Here is a 12,104-nt window from a genome sequence, read left to right as displayed (position 1 = left end):
AAGATAACTCAAGACAAATAAAACCAAGTTTCTTAAAACAAGCCAAACAGTCTAAACTAGTCAGCACTTAATAAGTACAGTACCAGTCAAAAGTTTGGACACACATACTCATTCAAGGTTTTTCTTTATTTGGACTATTTTCTACATTATAGAATGATCGTGTAGTAACGAAGAAAGTGTTATACAAATCAAAATAAATGTTATATTTGAGATTCTTCAAAGTAGCCACCCTTTGCCTTGATGACAGCTTTGCACACTCTTGGCATTCTCTCAACCAGCTTCAACAGGACTGCTTTTCCAACAGTCTTAAAGGAGTTCCCACATATGCTGAGCACTTGTTGGTTGCTTTTCCTTCACAATGCGATCCAACTCATCCCAAACCATCTCAATTGGGTTGAGGTCAGGTGATTGTGGAGGCCATCTTCTTGGTCAAATAACCTTTACACAGCCTGGATGTGTGTTGGGTCATTGTCCATTGAAAAACAAATGAAAAGCAAACCAGATGGGATGGCGTATTGCTGCAGAATGCTGTGGTAGCCATGCTGGTTAAGTATGCCATGCTGGTTAAGTATGCTATTCATCCTTTCACCTATTCTGCGTCTCACAAACACATAGCGGTTGGAACCAAAAATCTGAATTTGGGACTCATCAGACCAAAGGACAGATTTCCACCAGTCTAATGCCCATTGCTCGTGTTTCTTGGTCCAAGCAAGTCTCTTCTTCTTATTGGTGTCCTTTAGTAGTGGTTTCTTTGCAGCAATTTGACCATGAAAACCTGATTCACAAAGTCTCCTCTGAACTGTTGAGATGTGTCTGTTACTTGAGCTCTGTGAAGCATTTATTTGGGCTGCAATCTGAAGTGCAGTTAACTCTGATGAACTTATCCTCTGCAGCAGAGATAATGCTGGGTATTCCTTTCCTTTGGCGGTCCTCATGAGAGCCACTTTCATCATAGCGCTTTATGGTTTTTGCCACTGCACTTGAAGAAACTTTAAAAGTTCTTGACATTTTACGTATTGACTGAACTTCATGTCTTAAAGTAATGATGGACTGTCATTTATCTTTGCTTATTTGAGCTGTTCTTGCCATAATATGGACTTGGTCTTTTACCAAATAGGGTTATCTTCTGTATACCCCCCCTACCTTGTCACACAACTGATTGGTTCAAACACATTAATAAGAAGGAAAGACATTCCACAAATTAACTTTTAACAAGGAACACCTGTTAATTGAAATGCACTCCACGTGACATTCCAGGTCCCTTCATGGTTGAGAGAATGCCAAGAGTGTGCAAAGCTGTCATCAAGACAATGGGTGGCTATTTTGAAGAATCTCAGCTATATATATATTTTTTTTATTTAACACTTTTTTGTATACTACTTGATTCCATATGTGTTATTTCATATTTCATAGTTTTGATGTCTTATTCTACAATGTATAAAATTGTACAAATAAAGACTAAAACCCTTGAATGAGTAGATGTGTCCAAACTTTTGACTGTACAGTAAATCCTTCTTAAAATTAAATAATACGATTTTAAAGTATGAATGCAGGAAAATCAGGCTTGTTCAGATTTTTTTTTTACAGTGTTGATACAAAAGGGCTACCCTATGGGCATAGCTGAAGAACCTGTTGGAACCCTTTTCTTCTAAGAGTACAACCTATAACTGGCTTCTATTCCACATATTCTCTCCAAAAGCTCACATCTTGGTCATATTAGGTTGTTCTAAGTTATCAATCACTTCAAATTCCCTGTTGTCAATTCCGTCAATGGTGTGGAGGTGGTGTCCCTTCATGTTGTGGAAGCAGTAGGCACAGTGTGCAGTAGCCACGGGTACCACCTTGGAGAAGTTGGAGAAGTTCACTCTGTACTTGCCCTCTTTGTTGCGGGAGATGATGGGCAGGAAGTTGTAACCCCACATGATTTCCTGAGGGATGAAGGAAGTCCTGACCTGGCAGGCTGAGTTGGTGGACTCGGTTGTGCCGTCCAGAAAGACCACCAGCTCAAACTCTTGCTTATGGAGTGTGTCCACTGCCATCTCAAAGAAAGGGCTAGTATTGTCAATCACATGGTAGAGTGTGAGAGGGCACACAAAAAAGAGGTTGTCCTTCCCAGCGTCCACCACGAACTCAATGTTCACCTGGTCCATGATGATTGTCTCCCCGTCGGGTTTGATGGTTGTCCTCAACAGCTTGCCGTAGATCTGGCTCCCAATCATCAGGGTCTTGCGCAAGTTGGCCACTCTTATCATGAGGCAAAGGAAGTCCTTCTTAGGACAGATGACAGCCATCTCACTGAATGTGATGGTCTTGGCCCTTTTCTTAGGGATGGAGATCTTGGCCAGGATGACTCCACACATGAAGCAGTTGATGATGTTACCTATGAGGTACTGGATAATGATGAGGGTTACAGCACCAGAACAGAAAGGGGTGATGGCACGTCCACCGTAACCGATGCTGGTCTGGGTCTCCAGGGAGAAGAGGAATGCTGTAATGAGATTGTAGACGTTGTCCACACATGGGATGTGGCCTTTCGAGGGGTTCTGCCACGTCAGGTCCCCGTTGTTCCGGGCGATCCAGAACCACAGCAGTCCAAATATGAACCAGCTCAGGGTGAAGGAGGCAATGAAGAAGAAGAGGACAAAGCGCCAGCGGAACTCTACGAAGGTCGTCCAGAAGTCCAAGAGGAAGGCAAAATGGTTGCCGTACTTCACGTTGCCGAATTCAATGTTGCAGCGCCCATATTTGGTCACCAGCCGGGTTCTGCAGATTCTTCGCTCCACCAGGTGGTCATGGATACGCTTCCGGATGCCAAACACCATTTTCTGGGACCTGTAGAGAGAAGAACAATTTGTTTGTGAAATAGTTGATGTTTTACGACCTTTAATTCTTAAACACAAGGTAAAAGTCCTGCTGACCTTAATTATCATCAAAATATCATTATATGAAACAACTTAGTAGCACAAACACATACCTGACCCATCCATTATTCTTGTTACTTAACTGTAAAGTGTTGCTCTAGTTACTAGCAGTTGCTATGCATCACTTGCACATTTTCATCTGCACTTAAATCCTGTAATCCTGGGTACATGCCATAGCTAAGACTCAGATGATTTTACCATCATCCATTAGCCTTTATTATGTTTAAATCAGTGAGTTTGACTGTAAAATATCATATTTTGTATTGACCCATAAACTAAATTAGTGTCAATGAGTTTGTTTAGTGTCTCTTGCACAAGGGTAGGCCTGGTTTAGGAGATTATTGGGACATAGCCACAGTTGTAAATGTGGTTGGTATTGGTATTTGGGCTGAGATATGCAGGTGTAGATCTGGTTTATATTAGTAGTCAAAAGTGTAGACCTGGTTTGTAGGCGTACTGGAGCTGAGGTACAGGGGTAGTCCTGGTTGTACAGTTCATGAGTATTCAGGCTTTGGCACATTTAGAGATGGCTTAGTTAACTAATTGGGTTCAGGTGCAGACTTTGTAGTTATGTAAATTGGAGCTGAAGTACAGGTGTAGACCTAGTTTATATGAATATTGGGGATGAAATGCAGAAATACAGAGGTCACGTGACTAAGATATGCAAATAACAGGGTTGGAATGTGCAGCCAATAGCTGGATATGGTGTCTTGGTGTCTTGGGGAATACAGGCCTACGGAAAGTGGGTAACAGGGATGAGATGTACAGGCAAAGACAATGTCAGAGATACTGCATGGTTGATTTCTGCACAATGTTTACCCGTGCGTGCTGTAGTAAAGTGGAGCTGTTTTGTTCAAAGTAATTATGGCCTATGCCAATTGTCATGATGAACAGAGTTTGGAACCCCTTTCTGCTACAGAATGAAAAGTATTGATTTCGATACTCACATGGATGACAATATTAAAGGTCGATCTATGGTGGACAATAATATGTATTGTGAAAGCTGATTTGCATGTATATGAACTAACCTATTAAAGATTGTAAAATGTGAAAAACTTCAATAAACTTTTTTTTTAAGCACAGGAACTGGGGTCTATAAGAAACAAGTAGGGAAGTTAGGTCTAGGATATGTGTGTATCAGAACTTGACTGTATCAATATTAGGGTATTGGTATGTGGGTGTTAGGGTTAGGGCATTGTGTAACAGGGCTGGAGTGCATGGGTAATTGGGTTTGGTGTGTGGGTAAGCAGGCTGAGGTATACTTCAGAAAGTATTCACACCCCTTGACTTTTTCCACATTTTGTTGTGTTAGAGAATGAATTGAAAACAAATTAAATTGAGATTTTGTGTCACTGGCTTACACACAATACCCCGTAGTGGAATTATATTTTTCAAATTGTTTACAAATGAATTAAAAATGAAAGTCAGAAATGTCTTGAGCCACTAAGTATTCCACCCCTTTGTTATGGCAAGCCTAAATAAGTTCAGGAGTAATAATTTGCTTAACAAGTCAAATCAAATCCAATTGTATTGGTCACATACACATATTGGCAAATGTGTAGTGAAACGCTTGTAATTTTCAATTGCTCTAGGGGGTGCGAACCAATGATCCAATTCGGGAATGTCGTATTCCAGATCATAATGCTGGTGAGTTACCATAGCTCTGATATCCAAAAGTTGTTTCTGGGCTGTATGTAATAACACAAAAAACGTTCTGGGCTAATAATATAAGAAATAAAAAAAAAAACAAAATTCTGCAAAGTTGCTTAGGAGCTAGAAGCAGAGCTGCCATGTCTGTCGGCGCCATCTTTCACAAGTCACATAATAGGTTGCATGGATTCACTCTGTGTGCAATAATATAGTGTCTAACAAGATTTTTGAATGACTACCATCTCTGTACCTCACACATATAATTGTTTGTAAGGTCCCTCAGTCGAGCAGTGAATTTTGAACACAGATTCAAAGACAAAGTTCAGGGAGGTTTCGCAAAGAAAGGCACCTATTGGTAGATGGGTAAAATAAAAAACAGACATTGAATATCCCTTTGAGCATGGTGAATTTATTAACTACACATTGAATGGTGTATCAATACACCCAGTCACTACAAATATACAGTTATTCTTCCTAACTCAGTTGCCAGAGAGGAAGGAAACCGCTCAGGGATTTCACCATGAGGCCAATGGTGACTTTACAACAGTTAGAGTTTACTGGCTGTGATAGGAGAAAACTGAAAATGGATCAATAACATTGTAGTTACTCCACAATACTAACCTAATTGACAGAGTGAAAAGAAGGAAGCCTGTACAGAATACAAATATTCCAAAGCATGCATCCTGTTTGCAACAAGGCACTAAAGTAATACTGCAAAAAATGTGGCAAAGAAATTATCTTTTTGTCCTGAATAAAAAGTGTTATTTTTGGGGCAAATCCAACACAACACGTTACTGAGTACCACTCTCCATATTTTCAAGCATAGTGGTGGCTGCATCATGTTATGGTATGCTTATAATGGTTAAGAACGGGAGATTTTCTGGATAAAAAATAAACGGAATCAAGCTAAGCACAGGCAAAATCCTAAAGGAAAACCAGGTTCAGTCTGCTTTCCACCAGACACTGGGAGATTAATTCACCTTTCAGCAGGACAAAAATGAAAATACAATGCCAAATATACACTGGAGTTGCTTACCGAGACGACATTGAATGTTCTTGAGTGGCCTAGTTACGGTTTTGACTTAAATCGTCTTGAAAATCTATGGCAAGAAATGAAAATAGCTGTCTATCAATGATCAACAACCAATTTTGATGGAGCTTGAATTTTTTTAAAGAATCGTGAGCAAATGTTGTACGATCCAGTTGTGCAAAGCTCTTTGAAACTTACCCAGAAGGACTCACAGCTGTAATCGCTGCCAAAGGTTATTCTAACATGTATTTACTCAGGGGTGTGAATACTTACGTAAATGAGATATTTCTGTATTTCATTTTCAATAAATTCATTTTCAATACATTTGGTTTTCACTTTGTTATTACGGAGTATTTTGTAGATAGGTGAGAATATGTCATCCATTTTGAAATTAGGTTGTAACACAACAAAATGTGAAATAAGTTAAAGAGAAATGTAGGTATTAGGGCTGAAGAATATAGGTAAATGTCTGTTAATTTTATTATAGGCAGTGCACTGGATATTCCCATCGGTCACAATTGTGACCAAGAGTAAAACACACTTTTTTACATACTTTTCAGTATAAAAAACTATATGGATTACATGTTAGGGTTACTAATGGCATAAGATTTGTCTGGGGAATATTTGGGAACAAATGGGTTAAATTCTGTAATCCTGGACACAAGCCATAGATAAGACATTCATTAAGAAAATTATTTGTTGAAATATTTCGCTCCACTGGCCCAAATCAGTCAGATAACCATACCCTCCCTAAAACCAGCCTACTACAACCATATAACTGTCATGTTCTGACCTTAGATCCTTTGTGATGTCATTGTTTTAGTATGGTCAGGGCGTGAGTTGGGGGGGGCAGTCTATGTACTTTTTTCTATAATTTGGTATTTCTGTGTTTGGCCTGGTATGGTTCTCAATCAGAGGCAGCTGTCAATCATTGTCCCTGATTGAGAACCATACTTAGGCAGCCTGTTTTCACCCTTGAGTTGTGGGTGATTATATTTTCTGTTCAGTGTTTTTTCAGCACCATACAGGACTGTTCGTTTGTAGGTTTATTGTTTTGTTTCAGTGTTCAATTATTTTATTCAAGAATATGGACACTTACCACGCTGCGCATTGGTCCTCCTCTTCTTCCACCTATGACGACCATTACAGAATCACCCACCACCAAAGGACCAAGCAGCGTGGTACGGAGCAGCGCTATCTGGAGGAGGACAACATGGGACGAGATAGAAAGGTGGTCGGTCGACCCAGGGAGAGTGCCGGAGCCCGCCTGGCATTCTCTGGAACAGTGCGAGGAGGGATACCGGAGAAGGGAGTTGGCACGGCGGTCAAGGAAGCCCGAGAGGCAGCCCCAAAAATGTATTGGGGGGGGAGGACACGGGGAGTATGGCTAAGTCAGGTAGGAGACCCTTCACGTCGGAGCTGCCAGAGTCTCCCGCCGGTCCGGTGCTGCCGGAGTCTCCCGCCGGTCCGGTGCTGCCGGGAATCTCCCGTCCATATGGGACCCGTTGCTAGGGTCCCCAGTCCGAGGTCGGCGGCGAGGGTCGTCTCTCTAAAGGCTCCACGGAGGCGGGTAAGGAAGCGGGCAAAGACTATGGTGGAGTGGGGTCCACGTCCCGCGCCAGGTCCGCCACTGCGGACAGACGCCCACCCAGACCCTCCCCTATGGTTTCAGGTTTTGCGGCCGGAGTCCGCACCATTGGGGGGGGGGGGGTACTACTTAGGCAGCCTGTTTTTCACCCTTGAGTTGTGGGTGATTACATTTTCTGTTCAGTGTTTTTTCAGCACCATACAGGACCGTTCGTTTGTCGTTTTATTGTTTTGTTTCAGTGTTGGTCCTCCTCTTCTTCCACCTACGACGACCGTTACAGAATCACTTCATGTAAACTGGCACTCTCATATTAATCCCTGGTAGGTTATAGAAGAAGCTTTTGATGGATGGAAGTGTTTGATGGATGGTCTCTAGCAAGATTAGTGGCATAGGAGCTTTCTGAATAAATCTGTCCTGTGTTGCTGCCAAACTATGCCAAATAGTTGGATGGTGGTGCGCTTGTTAGGAAGTGTTAAGTCAGTGCCGTAAACCGGTGAGTTTGTTTCTATGCTCAAAGCTTTGAAATGTCCTATATTTCACAAACAGAAATCCGATAGTCACGCACTATTCTTTGTTGTGAAGCTTTTCGCATTGTATCTCGCAAAGCATTTCAAACCTATTCATTATCTCTTCCACATTGTTACTGTAAGGTGATATAACAAATGCTTAGATCATCGTGAGGTTTACTTTGATACGATGCTTGGCTGATGCTTTTCAGTAATCTAATTTTGAAATTGAGTAATCATTTTATTAGTACTGTGCGGTTCAGTTGTACTTGTCAATAATATTGTAACTCATCAACAATGAATGTTTTCCCCAGGAAAACGTTATAATAATTTATCGAAGGGGTGTTACACAGTGTACTGCAACCAATGCCAAGGTAATAGGGGCCATTTCCACTTTGTAATCATTGGTTTGTGAATAATTGCAATGTTATGACTACACTTATTCACATTTTGATGTAAATTATTCACTTAATATTTACGTGGTATAATTTACGTCTACGGTGAGAGGTCAGAAAGTTCACTAATTATTTTCCCCTTTTGCGAGAGGGACCATGGCTACTGTAAATATACAAAGAAAACAATAACAATCATAAAAAACTATCCCTCTAAAGACCATTTCCTTTCAATGTTAATATCCTCAACAGTATAAAATACTACACTACTAGACCTGCTACACACCACCTGCATACAAAGTTTGGAGTGGAGTCAGATTAGTCCAAAAACATACAATATGTTTACTGTCAGACATGCCACCATTCACTAACAGTGTTTTTGTGAACAGTGCTTCTTGGAAACAAGAACATTAGTATAATGGCAATTTAAAAGATATGTACCACTTATGTTTAGAGAGGGTGTCCATAGTACAACAAGCGCACCATAGCCTCAAAGTGGGTACATATCAACATAATGTATATCATCGCTACACTGTTATAACGGGAGAATACAAAGTTAAAGTTTTCACTCACTGGATGATAATGGTTCAACTAAGATGAGGTCCTCACTCAAACAGAGCTTACCTGTCAGTGTGTAAACTGTGGAAATCCAAAGATGTATTACACCGTGGTTGCCCTCGGTCTCTGTCTCTCCCTCAGCCAGTCTCTGATGGTGTGTCCTCTGAACTAGTTAGTGTTCTGACACCTCTCACAATGCTACACCTGTGTGCTTTTATACAGCCTTGTACTGGTGGGACTAGAATCACTTCAGGTGATGTTTACATGCACACAAACACAAAGTACCGGTACCACCCTCCAGCAGGGCTGTTGAGTGGGTATGTGTTTACCCCACACAGCGCTGGTAGCCAGGGCCAGCCTGAATACCCTCTGCTACACCACCACTGTCTTGGCACACACACACACACACACACATACACACACACACACACACACACACACACACACACACACACACACACACACACACACACGCTTGAATTTGCCGTTGATGGGATAAATAAAGATATTATACATTCATGCTACACACACATCACAACTGCTTTGCTAACTAAATACTGCACAATTTAAAGACTTGCCACCCAATCCCCCCCTTCCCCAAAACAAGTGTAGATATTAGACTATAAATCGTGCCTTCCTGTATTATACTGAAGCTAGTGTTTACTCTACTGAGCCACTTTATATTCCTATTCTTATCTCTTATCATTTCTTATTTGTTTTTGCATTGTTGAGAAAGAACCTTCAAGTAAGCATTTCGTTGGACGGTGTATACCATGTGTAGGTCTAGAGGAAGCTGTGTGCCGCTGTTTACAATTCACACACACACACACACACACACACACACACACACACACACACACACACACACACACACACACACACACACACACACACACACACACACACACACACACACACACACACGCTTGTATTTGCTGTTGATGAGGGAAACAGAGATCCAGATTTTGTGATAATACGTATGCCACATGAGTAGTATCTGCTGGCAGTGATTGTAGTTTGGCTATTGCATCATGTTAGGCTTTTTTAGTCGTTCATGTTGGATGGTTTTCTGGTCTCTCTTGATGTTCAGGACCGGTGTGCAGTTGAGGGAAATGTCAATGAGGATTAGCATAAGAAGAGGGAAGGACAGGTCACAGGATGACATTCCACAACCCATTGGCTCAGCAGCATTCAAAATAAAACATCACAGTGAGGGCCTCACTCGCCAGCCCTCTGCCATCACTAAGTGTGTGTGTGTGTGTGTAGGGCAGCCCAGCCCCCTAAGTTACTCTTATCAACTGTATGGAAAAGGTTGTTCTCAGGAATTCAGCCTTCTGTGTTGCTCTTGACAGCTCCCATTCTGTCACACCTCTTTGAAGCAGAGGTGTTGATGTCTTTCCGTCCAGTAGGCCTGATATCTGATTGGTCGTATTACTCAAGAGTAATACTATTGGTCAACAACTCAGATGTCATAAAAAAATATATATACAGTGGGGTAAAAAAAGATTTAGTCAGCCACCAATTGTGCAAGTTCTCCCACTTAAAAAGATGAGAGAGGCCTGTCATCATAGGTACACTTCAACTATGACAGACAAAATGAGAAAAAAAAATCCAGAAAATCACATTGTAGGATTTTTAATGAATTTATTTGCAAATGATGGTGGAAAATAAGTATTTGGTCAATAACAAAAGTTTATCTCAATAAACTAATGCTAATACTAATATACCCTTTGTTGGCAATGACAGAGGTCAAACGTTTTCTGTAAGTCTTGTAAGTTTTCACACACTGTTGCTGGTATTTTGGCCCATTCCTCCATGCAGATCTACTCTAGAGCAGTGATGTTTTGGTGCTGTTGCTGTGCAACACGGACTTTCAACTCCCTCCAAAGATTTTCTATGGGGTTGAGATCTGGAGACTGGCTAGGCCACTCCAGGACGTTGAAAAGCTTCTTACGAAGCCACTCCTTCGTTGCCCGGGCGGTGTGTTGGGATCATTGTCATGCTGAAAGACCCAGCCATGTTTCCTCTTCAATGCCCTTGCTGATGGGAGGAGGTTTTCACTCAAAATCTCACGATACATGGCCCCATTCATTCTTTCCTTTACACGAATCAGTCATCCTGGTCCCTTTGCAGAAAAACAGCCCCAAAGCATGATGTTTCCACCCCCATGCTTCATAGTAGGTATGGTGTTCTTTGGATGCAACTCAGCATTCTTTGTCCTCCAAACACGACGAGTTGAGTTTTTACCAAAAAGTTATATTATGATTTCATCTGACCATATGACATTCTCCCAATCTTCTTCTGGATCATCCAAATGCTCTCTAGCAAAATTCAGACGGGCCTGGACATGTACTGGCTTAAGCAGGGGGACACGTCTGGTACTGCAGGATTTGAGTCCCTGGCGGCGTAGTGTGTTACTGATGGTAGGCTTTGTTACTTTGGTCCCAGCTCTCTGCAGGTCATTCACTAGGTCCCCCCGTGTGGTTCTGGGATTTTTGCTCACCGTTCTTGTGATCATTTTGACCCCACGAGGGGAGATCTTGCGTGGAGCCCCAGATCGAGGGAGATTATCAGTGGTCTTGTATGTCTTCCATTTCCTAATAATTGCTCCCACAGTTGATTTCTTTAAACCAAGCTGCTTACCTATTGCAGATTCAGTCTTCCAAGCCTGGTGCAGGTCTACAATTTTGTTTCTGGTGTCCTTTGACAGCTCTTTGGTCTTGGCCATAGTGGAGTTTGGAGTGTGACTGTTTGAGGTTGTGGACAGGTGTCTTTTATACTGATAACAAGTTCAAACAGGTGCCATTAACCTCTTCAGTCGACCCTCTACTTTTTTGAACATTTTGTTAAAAATCGCGCAACATTTCAGCGCCCTGCTACTCATGCCAGGAATATAGTACGTTCATATGGTTAGAATGTGTGGATAGGAAACCCTCGGACGTTTTTAAAACTGGTTAAATCACGACTGTGGCTATTACATAACGTGCGTTACATCGGAAAGCGCAGGAAAACCTGATCACAGAAAATGGAAATAAATATCCTTGCGCCACTTCCAGCAATTGTTAACAGTGAGCCGAATTAGATAAGACCGAGCATTCAACTCCCACAGCATCCCCATGTTGTCTAGAGTCTTGTGAATTGAATCATCTTTGATTCTTGGTTGAACCGAAAGAGGGGCACCACTTACCTCCGGTCTCCGCCCAGATCATTCCGGAAGAGCTCTCTCCTGAAATTTTTTCCAAGACGACAGCTAATGATTTCTACATCGCCTATGGATGATTTTTATCGCTTATTAACGTTTACTAATACCTAAAGTAGCATTACAAACGTATTTCGAAGTGTATCGTCTACTTTTTGAATTTTAAAAAATGACGTTACGTTGTGAAATCGCTGTTTTTTTCGTTTATCACACAGTCTACATATAACGATATCTTGGCTTTATATGGCCCGATTTAATCA

The 12,104-nt window shown here is 41.6% G+C and overlaps 1 protein-coding gene across 1 annotated transcript; it reads right to left on the bottom strand.

The window, feature by feature from the left end:
* Nucleotides 1-583: 583 nt before the first annotated feature.
* On the bottom strand, nucleotides 584-8,822 carry LOC115136596 (ATP-sensitive inward rectifier potassium channel 1-like). Its single transcript, XM_029672142.2, has 2 exons — nucleotides 8,712-8,822; nucleotides 584-2,832 (listed from the first exon to the last, which is right to left on the bottom strand). Exon 2 carries the CDS (start codon nucleotides 2,820-2,822, stop codon nucleotides 1,701-1,703), a length of 1,122 nt encoding a protein of 373 aa, XP_029528002.1. The 5' UTR covers nucleotides 2,823-2,832; nucleotides 8,712-8,822; the 3' UTR covers nucleotides 584-1,700.
* Between the last annotated feature and the right edge of the window lie 3,282 nt (nucleotides 8,823-12,104).

This window comes from Oncorhynchus nerka, linkage group LG11, assembly GCF_034236695.1.
Source record: "Oncorhynchus nerka isolate Pitt River linkage group LG11, Oner_Uvic_2.0, whole genome shotgun sequence".
Classification (NCBI taxonomy): domain Eukaryota; kingdom Metazoa; phylum Chordata; class Actinopteri; order Salmoniformes; family Salmonidae; genus Oncorhynchus; species Oncorhynchus nerka.
This window is presented reverse-complemented; position numbering and strand designations above follow the sequence as displayed.